General features: G+C 45.6%; 1 protein-coding gene across 4 annotated transcripts in view; it reads left to right on the top strand.

Annotated features, from left to right (window-relative positions):
• Kntc1 (kinetochore associated 1) overlaps positions 1–22,657 on the top strand; it is a 70,640-nt gene that overhangs the window by 29,757 nt on the left and 18,226 nt on the right. For 3 of the 4 annotated variants that reach the window (XM_008769228.4, XM_063271315.1, XM_039089456.2), the window contains 19 exons: positions 107–226; positions 1,486–1,558; positions 2,564–2,631; positions 3,505–3,785; positions 4,147–4,319; positions 4,766–4,863; positions 6,207–6,345; positions 7,519–7,575; positions 8,290–8,453; positions 8,928–9,032; positions 11,812–11,940; positions 13,325–13,441; positions 13,816–13,925; positions 15,886–16,090; positions 18,818–18,907; positions 21,364–21,535; positions 21,615–21,673; positions 21,778–21,991; positions 22,521–22,594. In XM_008769228.4, coding sequence (XP_008767450.1) covers positions 107–226; positions 1,486–1,558; positions 2,564–2,631; positions 3,505–3,785; positions 4,147–4,319; positions 4,766–4,863; positions 6,207–6,345; positions 7,519–7,575; positions 8,290–8,453; positions 8,928–9,032; positions 11,812–11,940; positions 13,325–13,441; positions 13,816–13,925; positions 15,886–16,090; positions 18,818–18,907; positions 21,364–21,535; positions 21,615–21,673; positions 21,778–21,991; positions 22,521–22,594 — 2,448 coding nt within the window. 4 annotated transcript variants of the gene reach the window in all.

The raw sequence follows: 22,657 nt of genomic DNA, 5'->3' as shown, positions 1-22,657 counted from the left end.
TTTTTTTCTTCTTACTTTCAAATAGAAAAGAAAGAGCTATTTTCAAACTACTCCTTGTAAGGACCAGCTGTTTTGTTCCTTTCTTTCTTTCCAACACTGGTCACAGGGGGAAGATTGTCTCCTGCTCCTGAGGTCTCTGCCTCCCAGTGAAGCTGAGAAAACCGCAGAAAGAGTCATCATCTGGGCTCGACTGGCACTGCAAGAAGAGCCTGACGGTTCTGAAGAGGTGAGGCGCAGGGTCGGGGTTGGGAGGAGGGACCTTGCATTCCAGCCAGCCTGGCTCCCTTATAAATCAGGAAAAACAAAAAACAAAACAAAACATCGGAGTTTAAAGATGCCCTCAGTGGAGTCAGTTCTTTCCTCCAGCATAAGAAACCTAGTGTCACAGGGTGTGGTGGCATCGACTTTAATACCAGGCAGAAGCAGCCAGACTACCGGTCTATTTAATGAATTCTAAACCAGCCAGGGCTACATAGTAAGACCCTGTCTCCTGTCTGTCTCTGTCTGTCTGTCTGTCTCTCTCTCAAACCCACGCACTCATGTGCGTGCGTACACACACTTAAAAAGAAGAAACAAAAAATAAACCAAGTATCTAATTTAGCAGAATACTTAGATTTTTTTAAACCTGAAGAAATGCCTCCCAGCTTTAAATAATCTATTTCATTTTGACATCAAGTTGGGAAGTAGCCCCATCGTAGAATGACTGCAGAACACGAGCTCTTAAGTGACATTTTGGTTTGTTAGAAAGTAGCAGAGCCTCCACTCAGACGCCATAGCTGTTGCCTCTGCTGCTGGCTGTTGCCACTGCTGCTGTGTGCACGTTTAACTGCTGACTGAATAAAGTGTCTCGTGTGGTCTCTGGTGAATCACACCCCACCCCACATCACGTCCTTTAATTCATGCTTCTCTTTCATTTTTTCTTTTGTCTTTTGTTAAATATTTTAAGATAATTGCCGAAAGCATAATTAGGTACTTCACTAGCGTATCTAAGCCGTTTATGAGCCTTCCACTCTGTTCTCTAAGCTTTTTACCTGAGGAGGTCTGCATTGGTTACTGTGACCCCACAAGAAAAGGAAAGGTCTGTGGACCCCAGTGTAGTTGAAAGGCTGTAGGTTAGCGTCTCTCACAGCAGCTCCACCGTTGGTGTTGGTGTTGGTGTTGGTGTTGGTGTTGGTGTTGGTGGTTCTCCATACCTGCCCGTTGTGACGCTCTTACAGCCTCACAGCTGCCGGACTGCAGCCTCACATAAGCCTCAACCACTCGATACATTATTTTTCTGATTCTTTGGTTGTTTTTTTCTTTGTTTGCTTCCTTTATCTTTTGTTTGGGTTTTCGGTTGGTACTGAGGACGGAACTCGTGCCTAAGACATGCTAGGCAAATGCTCGTCCTCTATTCCCCAGCCTGTGTCTGTGGTTCTTATGTGTGTTTTTGCGTGTGTCCAGCTGAGGTGATCACTTACGTAGATTTCACTGTGCGTATTTTAGGACAAGGCCTGGAGAATATCTGTGGCGAAGACATCGATGGATATTCTCAAAATCCTGTGTGATATTCAGAAAGGTAGTTTTCCTAGTTTCTGTTTCTCAACTTGGTTTTCCTCTCAAAATTCACGAAGGTTCCGTGAGAAACATCTGATCTTTTTTTAAGGTAGTCATCTTAGACCAGAACATGTAAGCCGAGTTACTTTCTGTTTACATGTTTTATTAAGCTGGTCATGGTTGGACTAGATACTTGATGTAGCTGTCGTCTATGATGATGGGAGAAAGCCCATGTAAACTTGAACTTAAAACAGTTAGGAAAATCATTTTCTTGGGGGTGAGATTACAATTCAGAAGGACTGCCATTCTTTTATATTTTATTACCTTTAGTTATGTGTATGCGTGTCTGTTCTTTGGGTATATGCACGTGTCTGCACAGGCCAGAGAGGTTGGAGACCCCGAGCTGGTGTTACAGGTGGCTGAGAGATGCCTGATGTGTGTGCTGGGAATTGAACTCTGATCCTGTAGAAGAGCAGGGCATGCTCTTAACTATACATTCATCTTTCCATCCCCTGCTATTTTATTATAAGCCTTAACCTTCCCTTTTCTACCTCCAGGAAGAAGGTTTTTTGTTTGTTTGTTTGTTTGTTTTTCAAATTTTATCTTTCTTTGCACTTCAATTATGTTATATCAGGGGCAGTGAAACTGTTAGGGCAGCAACTGAAAATCACCCCAGAAGACTTACAAGAAAACCAAAGTTAACTGAGTAATCTATAAGAGTACTGGTTTGTCGAGGTCATAGTCCTAGAGACTGAGAAGTCCAAGACATGGTGGCAGCATTTACTCAGGGTCTGCCAGGGGCCTTGCTGCATCATGATGTGACAGAGGGCACCATGCATTTAGAAGTACTAAGCTAGAGCCACCAAGCACTCTTGAAACAGCCTAGTGACCCCTCACTGAATCAACCAGCTCACGATGAGTTCTCAAGTCACCTTCCAGAGCTCTTCTTCCTGTTACTGTGACAGTCGGGGGGAAATTCAAGTTAGGCCATATACATCTGCTGTAACTTTTTAAATTGTGATTACAGACAATCTGCAGAAGAAGGATGACGCTGAAGAATTCCTGAAGCGATTTAAAATGGTTGCTAGTTTACAGGTAAAGATGTTGCGCTCATCTCAGTGCTCCTGACCTTAATGGTTTCAGCCTTCAGAGATGGTGGCACACAGGTTCTTTTTTCTCAGCAACTTTATTCCGGTGTAATTCATGGATCACATACAGTATTGATAATTTTTGGTAGATTGCATTTCCAGTTTCTTTCTTTTTTTTTTTAAAGATTTATTCATTTATTATATGTAAGTACACTGTAGCTGTCTTCAGACACACCAGAAGAGGGCATCAGATCCCATTACAGATGGTTGTGAGCCACCATGTGGTTGCTGGGAATTGAACTCATGACCTCTGGAAGAGCAGTCAATGCTCTTAACCACTGAGCCATCTCTCCAGCCCCCGGATTTCCAGTTTCTTAACATTAGAGTGAAATACACGTAACAAAATGATTCGTTCTAGCCGGCTCTCTGCCCACATTGCAGTGATAACAGTTACATTCGCAATGCCATGGAGCCGTCTCCTCTGCTATTTTTACCCAGATCCAGACCTCTGTGTTCACTCACGAGGCAGCAGAACTCCCTCCAGGAGTGAGCCTCCCTCTCCTGCGAGGTCCACACCACACAGAATTTTCTGGACCCAAATGTCAAGAGTGTTAAAATTGAGAAGACCTTTTTCATAAGGACGCTTTCTTATTTTCCTAACTTTAAATGTTGGTAACTTATAACTTTTGAGCCATGAAAGTGTTGAAATCCTAATTTCAGAGTTTTTTTTTTTTTTTTGGTTCTTTTTTTCTGAGCTGGGGACCGAACCCAGGGCCTTGCGCTTCCTAGGCAAGCGCTCTACCACTGAGCTAAATCCCCAGCCCCCTAATTTCAGAGTTTTAACACTGAGTAAACATGGCCTTGTCTTGCTTCGCTGCAGGAGAACTTCGAGGTCTTCCTTCCATTTGAGGATTACAGCGACACTGGCTTGGTAGCTGGCCTTCGAGAACAGTACATTAAGGCACAGGAGAATGCACAGGCTGAGCACAAATTCAGGGGACCCCCAGGGCCCACCCCGGCCATGGGGACAAACGCGAGCGTCAAGTCAAAGCTGCACAGACAGGCCCTGGTCCTGCAGGTGTCTACACAGGAACTGGAGGCAGAGATGGCTCTGAGAGCCCTAAAGGACGGAAAGGTGGCAGTAGCCCTGAGCAAATGCAGGTGACACATGGATTCCCTACCTTGCTCAGCTTGTGTGAAAGTGACTTTTGCTCTGTTCATTTCTTTGCGTTTCTATGACAGTGATTATTGGTTGGTTTCTTAAGAGCCTATTTTGTGGCCTCTGTCCAAAAATAGGGGCATGGAAGGAAAATAGACCCACTCAGTGGATGGCATGACTGAGTTTCAGCTCCTGTTCACGTTCATCCTTAAGGGCATACTTCAAACATGGATTACACTTCGTACCATGAAAATAGTCTGAAGACTTTTCATATGTTGCTGTTAGCGTTAGATATGAACATAAGAAAGACAAACACGTGTGCTTTTGGCATGACTCCTGACTCCCACACTTCTTCCTCTACAGGGATTTACTTAAGCATTACTGCAATGCCGACACAGGGCGATTGCTGTTCGTGGTGTGTCAGAAGCTCTGTCACATGCTGGCTGACGACGTCCCAATGGTAGCCCCAGTAGGACTCAACCTTCCTTCTGAGATCCATGATCTCACATGCCACGCTGTCACCATCTGCAGTCCAGGTGACAAGATATATCAACCTTTCATGTTCTCGGGTCCATTGTATCGATGTTTCCACATGCTATCTCTGTGACTGCGTTCCGAAAACCACACAAGAGACAGCTTCTTACACTAGGGCACTCTGGTTTTAAAACAACAACCAAGTGTGGTTGCCCCCTCAAAGGCTTGCGGTTCGGTGGCTGAGATCCAGGAGAATCACCAGTCCAAGGCTAGCCTGGACTGCTTAGCTAGACCTTGTCAGTCACCCGGTCGGTCAATAAATCCATTAACACTGTCATTTCTTAAATCAATGTCATTTGCTTTTGTGTGATCGCGGTGTCCCTGGCCTTCCCACGTGGATCTTTTTCGAGGCCTGCTTACACACAGACATGAACTGTGTTTAAGTGGTCAGCTATGTGGTGAACTTAAGTGGTCCTTATAGGAGTTTGATGGTTCTTTCCGCTCTCAGATTTCCTGCTGGATGTTCTAGAACTGAGTAAATACACTTTGACCGCTGTGGAGCTTTGCAGACAGTGCCAGATGGATGACTGTGGGATTCTGATGAAGGTAAGGTGTCTCCGCTTCATTTCCTTACACAACGCTGCTGGCCCAGGTGCGGCCCTTCGCATCACTCGCAGTTCACAGGATTCACTGCTTACCTGGTAGCCGCCATTTGCTGCTTTGTGGGTAGCACTGTTTTCCCATCCTTTCAACGCCCTAGGAGAGAAAAAAGGATGGAGGGGGGAAAGGGGTGACATTATCATTAGACGACTTCCTGCTGGTTAGGAGCACTGAGCTCTGACAGGATATCTAATTTGTTTGTTGTTTCTTCTCTGCACACGAATACCTGACAAACTGAGACCAACAGCAGCTAACCAACAACTGGCCCTGTTTCTCAGGGCCTAGCATTCATTATGACCTCTGGGAAGTTACCGGAATTCCAAATGCCGTACAATCGAAAGTCTCTGCCATTGGCAAAACCACACCCCTCCTAGAGCGTGAGGCAGATCACAGACAGCTGCTGTCGACAGTCTGAATCAGCCCCATATACCACACCTGGGCTTAACACTAAACCTTTCTTATAATAGTTCTGTAGTTTTTTTTTTTTTTTTATAAAGAAACCAAAGTTCCAAAATTGTCACTACATACCTACCTGTTCTTGTTCTCCTCTGTAAAATTATCCTTTAAGAAGCTGTGAAGCCAATTCTATTTCCAGGCAAACGTTTTCATTTTGATTTGAGGTGTTTTTGAAGCATAGGGCCTTAACCAAGGCCTCTTGGGATATTGACTTTCTGTTAAGAGTTTAATCAAAGTAATATTTTCACAAGTCGCCACGCAGAGAAGAACGTTAGAATACAGTTTTCCCATGGTATGCTCAGAAGAACTGGTTCCAGACTGCCCCTTCCCTCAGACATACCAGGATCTCTGCGTGCTAAAACCCCTTATCCAAAACGATAACATTTACGTATAACCCACACACATATCTCACACTTTCAACATCTCCAGCTTTTACTGAGTAAGTTTGATCCAAAATCGATCAGGTCTGTAGCTGCAGAATCTGTGTATTCAGGGAACGAACCCTGATTCCAGAGTTGTATCTGAACATCAAAGATGTTGGGCTCTTGTGTTTGCTCAGGGTTAAGAGCATTTGACACTTTTCCCAGAGAATCCGAATTCAGTCCCAGGCACACACATCAGGCAGCTCTCCAGTGGTCTAAAACGCCAGCACCAGGGGATACAGTACCTCTCTCACATGTACGCATTCAGACCCACACATAATTAAAATTAATAAAAACTTTCTTTGCTTCTGCAAGCTGTTGGGCTCTCAGCCTGAGCCCTTATTCAGCTTGGTGAGGTGGTGTGTGTTACAGTGAGCCCAGCGCTGTCTTTTCTGTGCCTTTGCTGTTTAGGCTGCCGTCGGGACACACAAGGATCCCTATGAAGAGTGGTCCTACAGTGACTTCTTCAGTGAAGACGGAATTGTTCTTGAGTCACAGGTGGTGCTGCCTGTCATCTATGAACTGATCTCATCAGTGGTGCCCCTGGCAGGTAAATGACACTTGTATCATTATTTACATGGTTTTGCTTTGTGCACACTGGAGCTCTAGAAGCTTAGAACCAGAACTACATCCCATAAGGTCAATTTAGAGCCTTAAGGACCCAAGCGCAAAGGAATGCATGCTGCATAATATTTCATGTATGCAAGAGAAAAATGAGCTCTTTTTTTTTGGGGGGGGGGTTCTTTTTTTTTTTTTTTTTCCGGAGCTGGGGACCGAACCCAGGGCCTTGCGCTTCCTAGGCAAGCGCTCTACCACTGAGCTAAATCCCCAACCTCGAGAAAAATGAGCTCTTAATAAGTCATGGTATTGGGTTGGGGATTTAGCTCAGTGGTAGAGCATTTGCCTAGCAAGTGCAAGGCCCTGGGTTCGGTCCCCAGCTCCGAAAAAAAAAAAAGAAAAGAAAAAAAAAATAAGTCATGGTATTTGGTGTCAGGGTAGAGGTTGCCCTTAGGATGGTGGAGAAGTCACTTTTCTGTTTCTGTAATAAGATATCATGACCGAAAACAACTTACAGAAAGAGGAGTTTACTGTGGCTTACAGTTCCAGAGTCTACCATGAAAAGGAAGCTAAGAGCTCACTTCCATCAGTGAAGCACAGAGAGCAAACTAGGAATGGTGCGAGGCTTTACCATCCAAGGCCTGCCCCCACAGCTCTAGCTCTAACTCTAGCAAGGCTGTACCCGCTGACACTCCCCAAACAGTGCCATCAACTGAGGACTAAGTATTCACATACCCAAGCCTGTGGGGACATTGCTTATTCAAAGCACCATACCTGGGTCACGAGTGTAGAAGGCGTGGGGGGCTGTGCCTACCTGTAAAGTTCTTGGTCTTGCTGCTGCCGTATTCAGTTTGTCTGCTTACAGACTGTCCGTTCATCTGGGCGTTTGCATGTGTAGTTGAAGGCGTTCTGTTAGTTTGGTTGGCTGGATTTGTTTGAGGGGTTTGTTTTGAGATAGGACTTGCCTTGGACTTGCAATCTGCCACCAAAGTGCTGGGCTGTCAGGCACATGTCACCATTCTGGGATTCGCCGTTTGTTACTCATTTTGCTCAGAGCAGTGGTAGCCTTGGAACATTGATAACAGCAGTTTTGATGGCATCTGAGCTTGGGCTTTGTTGGAATTACCTTGCTCAGTCCTCGTTAATTTGTTTTTCTCTTTTGTAGAAGGCAAAAGACGCCCTTTGGATTCTATAAGCTTGCCATACTGTTCCACCAGTGAAGGTATTTACAATTAGAAATGTATAGTATTATATTATAATTTTACAAATGCACAATGCCAGGATAACTCAAAGCATGAATTCTCGCATATTGAAATTTGAATGTGAATTTTTCATAACATCCTTGATGTAATTGTTTCATAATTTAATTGTTATATTTTCAGAAGTCAACTATTTGGTTTGTCTAGTTGTATTAACTTTAATTCATAAATTTCAGGTAAAAATATATATATTGTCTTCAACTGCCAAATAACTTACGCATCTAAATTTTAAGAACAAACATACAGATATATAGCTAACCTGTCTCATTATCTTGTGGCCTTTGGCCTCATGTTAACTCTTCATTGACTGACTTTGGGAATCAATTTCATAACTGCTACCTCTTTTGAGGAAATAGGCCATTTCTGAAAGCAATTTTCACTTTTTTAAAAACAAGAACAACAATAAAAAAAAGCCCAAAACCAACCAAACAAAAACCCCCAGGGTGATGGCTCAGTGGTTAACAGCATGGCTGCCCCTTCAGAGGACCAGGTTCAGTTTCCAGTACCCACACCAACACTTACAACTCCTGTACCTTCAGTTCCCTCTGACATCCTCTTCTGACCTGCAAAGGCCTCTACACACTATCGTCCGCACACACTCAGGCACGCGTACATGCACATAGAGAAAACTTTTACTGGTAAAATGATTAATTACTGAAAACCATCTTCCGTTTCAGGAGAAAACCTTATTCTCCCCCTTGTCAGTTCCATCTCTGCTCTGCTCCGGAACCTTCAGGAATCCAGTCAGTGGGAACTGGCGCTCAGGTTCGTGGTGGCCTCCTTTGGTACCTGCCTGCAGCACTCTGTGTCTAACGTCATGAGCATGAGTTTAAGTGAGAAGGTACGACTGTTACAATACATTATTCAACTCTCGGGTGACTGCCAAGTCCATCTCCTGCTGACAAAGGCGTCAGCAAGTAGTTGTCAAGTGCCAGGTTCCTTTGTCGGGCAACTATAGGATCCCAGGACCCCTGCACACGTGACTGTTAACGTCCCAAGAATCTCCGCTCTGTAAATAGTAGACAGTCAGAATGGGGCGTGCAGAAGTTAGTTACCCGGTTTTAGGTTCGGTCGGTAATTCTTTAATCACAGCACAGTATTTTTGTGTTTTGTTTGGTCGGGGTTGTTGTAAGGCTTTTACTGTTGCTGTTTTTTGTTTGTTTGTTTGTTTGTTTGTTTGTTTGTTTTGAGATCTTTTTGACAGAGGATCTTGCAGCCCCTGGCTTGCCTTGAACTTCCAGAGATCCACCTGCCTCTGTCTCCCGAGATGGCACATCAAAGGAGACCTAAAGAGTTTTCTGTTCTTTTCTGAAAGCTACTTGGCAAGAGCACACTGGCGAGCTCAAGGCAGATCATTATGGAACTGAAAGAGAAGTCCATCGCATTCATCAGAGGAAGCGCCACGACACTCCTGCATAAAGTAAGTAAAGCCTGGCTGGTCGTGTCCAGCCAGTCAGGCAGTGCTGGTCAGTGTTCTACCACTGAGAAGCTTCGAGAGCCAGGGCGACCACCATTGCTGCTTCTGCATTGGTTCCTAGTGTATGTAAGTGCTGTTCTAGTGAACATGGAGGAAACTGTAATAATCTTCATTTCTTCCGCTTGATTCTGTTATTAATGATACATGCCTACAGTTTACATTTCTATTCCAGGATTTCTTTACAGGAATCCTAAGCTATTAGTTGTTGTTTAAAAAAAAAAAATCGGGGTTGGGGATTTGGCTCAGTGGCAGAGCGCTTGCCTAGGAAGCGCAAGGCCCTGGGTTTGGTCCCCAGCTCCGAAAAAAAGAACCAAAAAAAAAAAAAAAAACCCTTTGAAACAGGGTCCTGTGTAGTACAAGCTGGTCTCAAATTTGAATTTAGTGTATAGACAAAAATGACCTTGAAACTCCTGATTCTCCTGCCTCTAAGAGCTGGCATCCTAGGCATAGGTAAGCCTTTAATTTTTAATAACTTCTAAGAGACCTTTAAAGGGGAACAATTGTGATTTCTTGTGTTGGGCACTAGGTTTCTATTTATTGGTCCGATTAAGTAGTAAAATCCCCCTAGGCAGGGTTGAAAGTCAGCCTAGCCCAAGCTGTACTCGAACTGCCAAAACTCCGCCTTGCTTTACAGATGATAAAATCCTCGGTATCCCTGGCCACACACTCCACCCCGCAGACTGAGTGCTTTGCAGTGGTTCTCAGCCTGTGGGTCTCGACCCCCTTTGGTAGTGGTGGTGGGGGGTTGTGTATCAGAGAGCTATGAAATAGCAATAAAGTAATTTTATGGAGGAACTGTATTCCAGGGCTGCAGCATTGGGAGCCACTACATGAGAAGGAGACTTAGGGATGGCAGGAGGCATGGTAGATAAAGGTGATTTCACACACGTACATGAGCACACACTCCAAATTTGGTGACACTTTCAGAGTTTTAGAAAAATTTTGATAATACAAACTGCAGTATACCCTTCATTGGCACATTACTTAATATCAAGCTTTATTCTTTTTTTTCCCCCTATTATCTATATTAGAATTTTTTTTCCTGATCATACATAAGGCTTTTTATTTTTAAAGGTAGAATTTCTCTCCACAGTGTTGACTGTCCTGGAGCTTCACTAGGCAGACCAGGCTGGTCTTGAACTCACAGAGACCTGCCTCTGCCTCCCAAGTCCTGGGATTAAAGGCGGGCACCACTCTGCCTAGCACATACGGCTCTTTATCCTTGAATATCCAGTGTTTGTCTCCTTTGTGTAAAAGTTCTCTGGTCTAATGTCCATGAAGCTTTCCTCGTTGCTACATTTTTTTTTTCTTCTCTTTTCTTTTTTTAATTTTTGGAGCTGGGGACCGAACCCAGGGCCTTGCACTTGCTAGGCAAACGCTCTACCATTGAGCTAATCCCCAACCCCCCTCATTGCTAAATTTAACAGTGTTATAAACACTTGTGTTAATGCCCACATCCTAGTTTAATTTTGTCTCTTTCATCAATCATGTACTTTTGGTACAAGATCTAGACTAATTTTTATACTTAATGAGCCAGCAAACTACAGCCTGCGGGACCAGCTTTTCGCTCTTATACTTTTCTAGCGGTTGGCCATGCCCCTTACAGACTCGTGTGCCGTCTCTGGCTGCTGGGGCTGCTTTTCTGTCTCTAGACAAGCAGTGAGCTCTTGCTGCAGAGGTGCGCCTGCAAGGGCAAGCTGCAGACATGCGCCTGCAAGGGCGAAGTATGTATTTACTCCTCGGACATTTTTTAAAAGTCTTGGAGCTGGAGAGATAGCCCAGTGGTTAAGAGCACCGGCTGCCCTTCTAGAGGACCTGGGTTTGATTCCCAGCACCTACATGGTAGCTCACACAGCTCTGTAACTCCAGTCCCAGGGACTCAACACCCTCTTCTGGCTGCTGCAAGGGCTGCACACATACGGTGCACAAGCATTCGTGCAGGCAAAACATCCAACACATAAAACAATATAAGATTTTTACGGGCTGAGTCCTGGTGTTGCTTTAGTAATCGTCGTGTATCCGGCTTAAATCTGTGAGTCTCCACTTTAAGGTGCAGAACGGTGTGCAACCATAGCACTGCATTCTCTCTCTCTAGAGTTCTGCAGAGCCTGCCGTTCGTTTGGTTTTGATTTTAGATAGGAGAGACTGTCGAGTCACCAAGAGAAAGAGTAAGGCCTTAGGCAGACGAGGAAGCTGGAGCTGGGATCCAGGGTTGTGTAGAAGGGAGGAACACCCACTTAGGTGGTAGGTGACTGGTGAGTGGAACTGGAGCCATGCAGAGCTCACTGAGCTTTCCTACATGAACTGAGATGGCTGCAGCAGCGCTCTATGGGACCCCGGTTACCATGCAGTCTTTTGGGACTGCGGCTTCAGTGCAAACTCACAGCTGTATTTGGGTTCTGATGGCTTTGCTGGTAGATCTTCCGGGCTCCTTCTGATTTCTCGGCTTGGTAAAATGTGGGGTCAGTGACCAAGGAGCCAGAGCAGGGCTCATGGGAGCTTCAGATTGAGCTAAACTGTAGGGAGAAGGAAGAGCTCTGGGCCCCACAGGGCTTGCTGATTAAAGGTTCCTGGTTAAAGGTTCCCTAAGCAAATTCCTCAGAGCGCTTTCTCTGCATAACCTCCTAAGAGCTCATCCTGCCCGGGGTCTTGAAGTGAGCCTAGGGCCCATCTTCTTCTGATTGCTCACAGAGGCTTTGTTTCTGATGCTTTCTTCCTGTAGGTGTTTAACTGTCGTCTGGTGGATCTGGACCTCGCCTTGGCTTACTGCACTCTCTTACCGCAAAAGGATGTGTTTGAAAACCTCTGGAAGTTCATAGATAAAGCGTGGCAGAATTACGACAAAATCCTGGTATGCCCTGAGCCTGGAAACCTGTTCCTGTTGCCAGGTTAAGGTTTGAGGGACAAAGTGAAGGACTTTGTTAGCAGGTCTCACCTGTCTGGCAGAAATGGTGTCATATGATCTCTACCTACTTGTGCTTGACTGGTGATGAGCATTGCTTAAAGAATTACGATAGCTCTTATTTCTTAAAAGAACTAGACAGAACTATATTCAGGTGTGGTAGCATATGCTTTTATAATTCCAGCACCCAGGAGGCACAGCCTAAGTTAGAGGCCAGCCTGGTCTACAGAGCGAGTTCCAGGACAGCCAGGACTATACAGAGAAATCCTGGCTCGAAAGACAAAAGTACCTAAATTTAACAGTATCGTACAAGAAGCTGAATTACACAGATGAGTAGAGTAAGGACTGGGCACGAGGCATGTAGCTCAGCTGGTAGAGTGCTGGCCTAGCATGTGGAAGACTTGGTTTTGAACCCCTGGCATTGCATAACAAAGTATGAGTGAGTGCCTATAATCCCAGCGCCTGGGAGGCAGAGATCAGAGGATCAGGAGTTCAAGGTCATCCTCAGCTACATAGTAAAGTTGAGGCTAGCCTGGGCTACCTGAGACCCTATCTCAAAAGAAGTCTGTGGTGTGTGTGTGCGTGTGCGTGTGTGTGTGCGTGCGTGTGTGTGTGTGTGTGTGTGTGTGTGTGTGTGTGTGTGTGTTGGGGGGAAGGGAGTCATATTGGAAAGATGACTCAGCAGTTCAAAGCCACCGCTGCTTTACCTGAGGACTGAAGTTCAGTTCCTAGCACCCATACCAGGCAGCTCATGGCTACCTTATCTCTAGCTCCAGAAGATCTGACACCATCTTGTAGGCTGTACAGGCACCTGCACACATGTGGCATACACTCACACAGACATAAATTAAAGCAGACACTGAAGAGGTTCGGTGGTTAAGAGCATATACTGCTCGGGCAGAGGACTGGAGTTTGGTTCCCGGCACCCACGCTGAGCAACGCCCTGTATCCCCTGCAGCAGGGGAGACTGAAGCCTGTGGCATCCTGGGACACCTGCACATGGGTGCACGTACACACAGACACAGTTTAAAATACATAAAGCAAATGTAAAGAAGCAGTGACCACACAAACACGTGTAAGAGTCTACTCTCACAGAAAGGTTTATAGGGCTAAGGGAGTGTGGGAGCTCGGGACTGACCTCAGGCTGCAACGTGCCACACGTACTTTACCGTGTTCTCAACCCACGGTTATGAATTTTCTGGCCCGAAGTGGTCTTGTGCATAGCTCTGACTGCCCTGACTTCGATTTTTTTTTCTTCTCCCTTTCTGGGTTTCATCTAAACCGTACTAAAAATACTATTTACAATGCAATTTGATCTGTTCAAATTTTTCAGGCATTATCTCTGGTAGGCTCTCGGCTGGCAAATCTCTACCAGGATGTTGAAACAGGACTTCGGTTCCATGAACTCAGTATCGATGCCAAGTGGGGAATTCGCCTTGGTAAACTTGGTGTGAGTATTCATAATGCTTTGATATTTACACTGTCTTGAGGATTATCTAGTCTGCAGTGAGAAGACAAAGACCTTGTCCTCCTTCGGGGTGTATAAGAAATGAGTCTTTTGTGTTACTTCCTTTTCCATGATGTTAGAAGGAGCCCGATACCTTTACCTGCTTAGCTCTCTCACGGGTGTACAGCTATACACGTATGCACAATAGGTAAATAAATCTAAATGTAAAAAATGTAAATTTGGAGGAGCTGTAAAAAATGTTTCTTTATAAAAATAATAGGTAAAGAGACATGTTCTTTTTGTAACATTTTTTGGTTCAGAAGTTGTTTTTCTTTTTTTTTTCTTTCTTTTTTTCCATTTGCGTTCTTTCTTTCTAGATTTCCTTTCAGCCGGCTTTCAGACAAAATTTCCTCAGCAAGAAAGACCTTATTAAAGCTCTCGTGAATAACATAGATATGGACACAAGCCTCATTCTGGAGTATTGCAGGTAATCTTTAATGGCGTCTCTGCTGTTGGTTTAGCTAGCTCATAGCCTTTGATTTGAGAAGACCATAGTCAAGGTGGTTGTCATGCTGCCCAGAGGCCTGTTTTCTCTTTCTGTGGTCAGCCTGAGTAGACAAAACCATGTTAGATTCTCTGGAGAGAGATTTTTGTTTACTTATACCCTGTCAAGTATCCAAGCTCTGGAACAAAAATCAGAACAGATACTCTGATCTGAGCTCTCATGTTGTATCGCACACCTATATTCCCAGGACTCAAGCAGGAGAATCACAAGTTCAAGACCAGCCTGAGTCACATCGTGCAATATTGTATCAAAAATTAAAAATACAGGTTTCTAGGCTCTTTCTCCCTGGCATTCTTGACTCCGCAGGTCTGGACCGAGAGGCTCTGAAATCTTGAGTATCTTGGGCTCTATGTGGATGAGTCCTATGATCAGAAAAGTGTGTGGTGGGGGGGTATTCCCTCTTACCTGTGGGAACCATTGCTAAGTAACCAACAGGCAAGCCACATAGACAGCATGGATACGCTAGACAAAGGGAGGAGACAAGGGGGGGAAGATGGGCATGTGGGGGTTGTGTGATATGATCGCAGTCAGTGTCAGATACTTAAGTGACCACTTCTAAGGGATTAAAGGCACTCTCCCTCCTGAGTTGTAATGGATGTGTGGATTCTGGAGTCTTTATTGTTGTTAGGTTTTCGTTTTTGTTTTGAGATAGGATCTCATGTATCCCACAGTAACTTCAAATTTGCTATGAACTGAGGCTGGTCTTGAACTTTTGATCATCTTGCCCTCACCTCCAGGTGCTGGGTTCAGATCTGAGTCGTTTTGCTTTTGCATTGGTGCTGGGGATTTAATCCATGTCCTCAAGCTGAGTGGCTGCACTACACCCCGACCCCAGGGCCTAAGTCACTGATGAGAGCTGCTTAGAGTGTTCTCTCGGCTGAGCTTCTAGTCAGCTCCTCCTCCCTTTGGGGCTGAGCGTAATGACCCCACCTCTTGCCACCCGGAGGCCACTGCAGTCAAGGACTCTAAGCTGCCTAGGGTGCTGAGTGGCGTTGACCCAGCCGAACATGGAAGGGCAGCTCTGCCAGTCTTTATGAAGTTGTACTCTGAGCGGATGTCTGCGTGTTGCTTCACATCACTGCTCCCTTTCCTGCAGCTCCAGGAGTTTGTTTCAGTCGTTGAGCGGAGGCCTGCATCGTTGTATCCGTAGAGATGCTTCGCCTGAGGCAGTCTGTGTGAACAGGTTTTCAGTTGGCTCTTCTCGTGGTCCGGGCTGGCTCGGAACCTGTGATCTTCCTTGTGTAGCCTCCTAAGTGAGGGGATTACGGGTGTGAGCCGCCCGGCATCATGCTCAGCTAGGCGGCTTCTAGAATGTCAGAGGACTTGACTGTGGCGGTACCAAAAGCGATGCTTGATCTCAATGACCATGAGTGACAAACTAAAGGATTGCTCTCTCTCAGTCAGAGGGCCTGAGGAGTGTTTCAGTTGTCACTTGGTCTATACCAACCAGAGTCCTTTTTCCCTTTAATTATGTAACTTATTAGTTACTTTTACATGAAATAGAGTCTCACGTGGGTCAAATTAGCCATGAACTCCTATGTGACTGAGGATAACCCTTGAACTCTCGATCCTTGTAACTCCCAAAGGCTATGATACCAGATTTGAAAAGACAGTAATTTAACTGGACACTCCACAGCCCCACTATTGTCTGAGGCCTGAGGATTACCCCAAGCTTGATTCTAACGCCAGCTCCTATCAAGACCTCCCTCCCCCTTACTAAGGCATTATTAGCTTTGATGCTGCTGCTTTTTCTGATTGCGAGGCTGGACAATAGCAAGGTTAATAGAGTTGAGTGACAGACGCATGCACCCGTGTGTCAGAACCTTGTCGGGACATGCACGCATTTGAGACCAGCCCGTGACTGACTGACCGCTCCTCTCAGCACTTTTCAGCTGGACTCGGACGCCGCCCTTCGGCTGTTCATTGAGACCCTGCTCCGTAACACTACCAGCCAGAGCCAGGGAGGGGATGCCCCGGAGCCCACACAGCATCAGCATTCCAAACTCCTGCAGAAAGCCACAGAGATGGTCCCCTTGCTGAAGAGCACAAAGGACCTGGTGATCAGTCTTACCGAAATCCTTTATAAGGTAGGCGAGTGAAAACGTGGCTACCTCCCTGCGGCCCCCACTCTCCTCGTCCTTAATTGACTGGACACGTATTCTAAGAAACTGCAGATGCCTGGCTGCTTCAGCTTTATTTTAAGATAGGGTCCCACATAGCCCAGGCTAGACTCAAGCTCAGTTGTAGTTAAGGATGGTCATAAACCCCTGAACCCTCTGGTTCTACCTCTCAAGTGCTCGGATTATGGGTGCGTGCCACCATACCGCTAAATCCTGTGTGTGTGTGTGTGTGTGTGTGTGTATGACCAGTAACTGGTTCAAGCTGCTTGGTATGGTTACTGGGAAACCTTGGATCCTTTGTAACAGCACTAACCACTGAGCAGTCGCTCCAGCCTTAAGTCCTTTATTTTGACACAGCAATCGACCTTTAAGTTAGCTCTTTCCTCTTGTCTTACCTTTTATTCTCCCCTCAAAATAAAGCAGCATTTTCCACCAGAGTGGTTTTGCTTTCCCTCAATATATGACTTTTTGAGAATGGTCTCACGTAGTCCAGGCTATCCTGGAACTTGTGTAGCCAAGGGTACCCCTGAATGCCTCTCTGCAAGTGCTGGGATTTGAGGTGTGTGCCGCTGTGCTTGGCTTCTCAGGTATGGTTTGGTTTTCACTTTACATTCTATCAGTGGGGCCTGCTCACTGCTGTGTGCTTGAGGAGGACAAGTTACCCAGGGCTCCATCCTACCATGTGGGTTGAGGGAGCAAATTCAGGTTGTCGGACTTGGCAGCAAGTGCTAACGCTGAATTGTCTCAAGTCCTCCAGCATCCAAATAATGAGACGTTAATAATCATGAGAGCTCTGCAGACTCTCCACCAGCTCCTCTAAGTAGGCCTGATCGTCTAGCTCTGTACCACCGCATGGCTCTTTAGTCACCTCTTCTGCAGTCCCTACACCTGCTCCTTCCGGCTTGTCTGGCTAGGGAATCTCTCACCTCTGACTCTTTCCCAGAGCTCACCTCTCACTCACTCCTGCGTCCCCCTTTCCTCTCCTGCTCTGCTCTAGGCTGCTGGGCTCTTTATTAAACCAATCAGAGGGTGATGGAGAAGAATAAGACGGTAACACTTCATAGAAATAAAAATACCAAAGTTCAGACAGTACTCAGAATCCTGCTGCTACAGAAATCAGTATTTGATAATACAAAGACAGTCTTTACAGTGCGCACAAGAGGCTCTCCCACCAGAGAGCATCTGCAGCCCTCAGAGTTTTTAAATAGCAAACATTCTCCGTCAAAGAAACGAATGAGAAAGAAAGTATGAATCCCAAAGAGAAACTTACCTGTGGGTCTTACTCTTTGGAGTGGGATAAATGTTAGTAGCACGTTGTGGTGGTTTGAATATGCCTGGCCAGGGAAAGTGGCACTATTAGGTGTGGCCTTGTTGGAGGAAGTGTGTCACTGTGGGCATGGGCTCTGAGACCCTCCTAGCCAGTCTTCTGATTCCCTTCGGAACAAGATACAGAACTCTCAGCTCCTTCTCTAGCACCATGCCTTCCTGAATGCTGCCACGATTCTTGTCTTGAACGGACTGAACCTCTACACCTACAAGGTAGCCCCAATCAAATGCTCTTTTTTATGAGTTGCCTTGGTGATGCTGTCTCTTCACAGCAATGGAAGGCCTAACTCAGACACATAGTGAACCGCCAATCCACAGTCAGTACTTGGCCCAGTTCCTGTCCTATTTAGTACCCTGCTCCTGGAGGCAAACACTGCATCTAACCAGACTTTCATGAAGAGATGTTTAAGCCACCGTGTGTGTGTGTGTGTGTGTGTGTGTGTGTGTGTGTGAATGAAATTTTTTACGAATTGGTATTTTTTTTAAAGATTTATTTATTTATTTTTATTCATTTGAGTACACTGTAGCTATCTTCAGACACACCAGAAGAGAGCATCGGATCCCATTACAGATGGTTGTGAGCCACCATGTGGTTGCTAGAATTTGAACTCAGGACCTCTGGAAGAGCAGTTAGTGCTCTTAACCGCTGAGCCATCTCTCAAGCCCCAAATTGGTATTTTTAAGTTAATAGATAGTTTGATTCGGGGATTGGGAGGTAGATAGCAGAAGTAAGGTTATCATCAGACTGTCAAGGCAAATTTTAGTTTTATATTTTGCCTGTAAGTCAGCCAGAAATTATAGGCTTGCTTAATTTCCTTGGAATGATGGACTGTCTTCCTACATTGATAATTATGTGCTTTTAGTTGGCATTTAAAAAAAATAGAAAGTAATGGTGCGTAGGCAGAAACAAGATGCAGAGAGAACGCGTCTTCTCTTTTTGTAAGTCTATACAGACACCATCCAGTTAAGTCTTGTTTTAGGAGGATAATAAAGCTAAAACAGGGTCCCCCAAGAGCCTCGGGCATGAAGGGCCAAGTTGTAGTTCATGTATTTCTGAGGTAATTTTCCTATTTTGATTTCCTTCATAAGTAGAACAAGTGGAATTTCAATTTCAAACTCTTGAAAAACGGGAACGTTGACCATCTGTTTCTCCTTTCTGTGTAATTAGCACCAGAGAGACATCTGTCTTCAAGGATCGCGGTGCACAGCTCTTCACGGTGCATTTCAAGATGCGGCTGCTTAGCCTGGCAGAGGGCAGCTCTGCTGAGCCTAGGCTTGCTCTGTGAACCAGCGAGCATTGCCAGAGGAAGCGTCTGCGAGCATGGCGGCGCCTTCTAGTGTCTTAACCCACTTCTGCTTTTTCTGCAGCTGGACCCATATGATTATGAAATGATTGAAGTTGTCCTGAAAGTTATAGAGCAAGCTAACGAAAAGATAACCACAGTGAACATTAACCAGGTATGGAAGGATGCGAAAGGTCGAAAACTCATCTCTCCGCCTTGGCTCGTTTTTGATGATATATTACAATTTATAATGTTTGTCATAATTATTATAGGATTAACAATATTATGCATGTTCTTTCTGGGTTGTTCTTTGACCTCCCTTCAGATTCTGAAGAATTCCTAGCCAGCCTCGAACTCACTATGTAGACCAGGCTGCCCTTAAACTCACAGAGATCCACCTGCCTCTGCCTCCCAAGTGCTGGGATTAAAGGCGTGCACTACCATGCCCGGCAACATGTTAATATTTTGATTCATTAAGAATCTCATACATGAATACAATGTATTTTCATCATACTCACCCCCTTACTCCTTCCCAACTCATCCCTCATATACACCCCTAGTTTTCTTTAATTTATTTATCATTTTTATTTATTTAATGATTTTTTATTTTTTTTCATTTTTTAAAAACTTATTAAATTTGTGTAAGTGTGGGGGGGGGTGTTGTCTTTTATCCTCACTAGGTCCGGCACCTCAGTGCCCCAAGATACCTGCTGGATATCAATTCTCAGTCAGCAAAGCCCCTCACCCGCTCTGCTCCATCCCATATCACACTGCTGAAGGCCTCTCTCTGAGCCGGCAGCAATCTCTCTGTCTACCTAGTTCCCAAGGCAGGTTTCCATGCCAGAAACACACATCCCAACTCCGTGGTGGCCCAGACCAGCTGCTCCACACTCCATTACACTTAAATCTACACGTGAAAGAACACACAACACAGTGACCTTTGGCCCAATTGATAAGATATAATTGCCCACCTAAACATACAAAGCCCAATACACATCCATCCCTTAAGAACATTCGTAACAACCTGTAAAGGTACAGACAGCATGGACTCTTAATGTCACCTGCCACATTGTCCTGCCACGGCTTCTCTCCCTCTCCCTCCTGTCTCTTCCTCCTTTCCGTTCCAGTCTCCTCTTCCTTCTCATCCAATGACAGGCCTCCTTCTATCTTGTTACCTGCCTCCCCTGTGACATCATCCCACGGTGGGGCTGGGGGGAGCTGGATGTACAAGTACATAGCACACCATGTGGAAGTTAAAGACACTTTGTGGAGTCACCTCTTTCCTTCCACCTTTACCTGGGTTGAGAGTTAAACCCAGACTGTCAGAGTTGGACAGCAAGCACCTTTACCTGCTGAGCCATCACTCTTTCTTCCTGTCTTCATTATTGTTATTTTCTTTTTTGGGATGGGGTTTCTTTGTGTAGCTCTGGCTGTCCTCCAACTCACTCTGTAGACCAGGCTGGCCTCAAACTCAGAGACCCGCCTGCCTCGAGTGCCGGGGTTAAAGGTCACAGGCTTTGCTTTTTGGAGACAGAATCTTATTCAGCCCTGTCTATTTTCACACTCATTGTGTAGCCAAGACCTTCTTCTTCTTTTAAGAATTTATTCTTTATTTTATGTGTATGAGTACACTGTAGCTGTCTTCAGACACATCAGAAGAGGGCATCGGATCTCATTACAGATGGTTGTGAGCCACCATGTGGTTGCTGGGAATTGAACTCAGGACCTCTGGAAGAGCAGTCAGTGCTCTTAACCGCTGAGCCATCTCTCCAGCCCCAACCTTAACTTCTTTTTTTTTTTTTTTTTTTTTTTAAATTTTGTTTTGCTGTTTTTTGTTTTGTTTTGCTTATTTTATTTTTTTATTATTTATTTATTTATTTATTTATTTATTTTTTTCCGGAGCTGGGGACCGAACCCAGGGCCTTGCGCTTCCTAGGCAAGCGCTCTAACCACTGAGCTAAATCCCCAACCCCTCCAACCTTAACTTCTTGATCTTCCCTTTCTACCTTCCCAGTACTGGGACCACAGCATTTGCTCCCACACCTGGCTGGCCGCTTTCTGTCTATTGTGCAGTAGAGGATTTTAGGGTCAGTCTGAGAAATGGTAAAATCCCAACTCAGACTAAGATGAATAATTAACAATGGAATTTTTCTGATTTAAGTGGTTTTGAGTTCTGTCCTAAACTGTCTGAAGAATTTGTGTGGAACTGCCCAAGTCCTGTCCTATGAATGAGACGGTGCCCTTGATTTCTCCTGATGTGATGTGTCCAGTGTTCGTGTGTTGTGCTTTAGGAGACGGCAATACAAGGAAAGCTAGACGTGGACTTTGTTTTGACTGTGTGTGTATGTGTGTGTGTGTGTGTGTGTGTGTGTGTGTGTGTGTGGTGTGTGTGTGTGTGTGTGTGTGTGTGTGTGTGTGTTCAGGCACACACACATGCCACCACGAACACGTGGAGGCCAGGATTAATTTTCTCCATCCACCATGTGGTTCCCTGTGATTGAACTCAGGTTGGCACCAGGCCTGGTGGCAAGTGTCACTGACCCTGGCAAAGACCGTGAGGAATGGGAAATGCACGGCACCGATGTTACAGACACAGTGGCCCTTACAGGTCTCTTGCTCATTTCCACGCAGGCTCTGAATCTTCTGAGACACTTGAAGTCATACAGAAGAATGTCCCCACCAGTGGACCTCGAGTACCAGTACATGCTGGAGCACTTGATAACGCTGCCACCAGCCGCCCAGACTAGACTGCCCTTTCACCTAATATTATTTGGCACAGCACAGAACTTCTGGAAAATTCTCTGTATGTTCATTAACTTATGAATTTTACTAGGTGGCCAGCTAATTTTTTTTTCTCACTCACCGTGTCCTTCCCCTTCCAGCCTCGGAGCTCAGCGAAGAGTCACTTCCAACCCTGCTCTTAATCTCTAAGCTAATGAAGGTAACGGGTGAAGCATCCCGAGAGGGCTCTGTCTCCAGCGGGCCTCCGCCTGGGTGGGGTCTTACGACACTTCCTGCCTCACGTCTCTCTCCTCTTTTCGGAAGTTCTCCCTAGATACTCTCTATGTGTCTACCGCCAAACACGTTTTTGAAAAAAACCTGAAGCCAAAGCTCCTGAAGTCAGCACAAGCCAGGTCCTCCGTGATGAGCAAGGAAGTGGATAAGCTCGTGCAGACCCTGGAGTCATACCTCCTGTCCATCGTCAACCCCGAGTGGGCCGTCGCCATTGCCATCAGTCTCACCCAGGAGATCCCAGAAGGTGGGCAGACTTCTCTCTCTCGGGATGTGGGGTACTCGCAGATAGCTTTGGTGTGGGTTTTATCCCCTTTTTGCAGATCAATCTTGGGATCTCTCCAGGGTCTTGTACTTGCTAGGCCACTGTTGTGCCCTGTGTGCTGGTTTTCACTTCCAGTGCCCATCTGCTAGGTGCCAGCCAGGAGCTACCAGTCTAAGTCAGGGTTTGAAGAGCTTGTCAGGAGCTGCCCAAGCTTACCCTGGGAGCAACAAGGTTGCTCAGGCCCACCCGTAACTCATTGAAAAGATACCTAAAAGGGCAATATGGATGGTGTTATGCTCTGTCCCCATATACCCAGAGATAAGAATCTAGTCTGGACTGGAAGCTGAGGAAGGATCTCTGCGGCCTTAAAATTTCACGTTGTATCCTTCTGTCCCATTGACCTTAACTTTTATTTCTACTGAGTGTCTTATAGTTTTAAAGTTCTTGCTGCTTTGGTAACGTGTATTGTCTCAGAGGATTCATATCTCCTCACGAACTTTTGTCCTTTCAGGCCCCTTCAAGATGACTAGTTTGAAATTCTGCCTGTATTTAGCTGAGAGATGGCTACAAAACATCCCACCTCAGGTGAGCCTGACCTGAGGTGCCCCGTCCTGCTTCACTGAAACTGTGATCGCCCTCAGCCCAGCA

This window comes from Rattus norvegicus, chromosome 12, assembly GCF_036323735.1.
Source record: "Rattus norvegicus strain BN/NHsdMcwi chromosome 12, GRCr8, whole genome shotgun sequence".
Lineage (NCBI taxonomy): Eukaryota > Metazoa > Chordata > Mammalia > Rodentia > Muridae > Rattus > Rattus norvegicus.
Note: the sequence above shows the minus strand (reverse complement) of the source record. Positions and strands in the feature narration are given on the sequence as shown.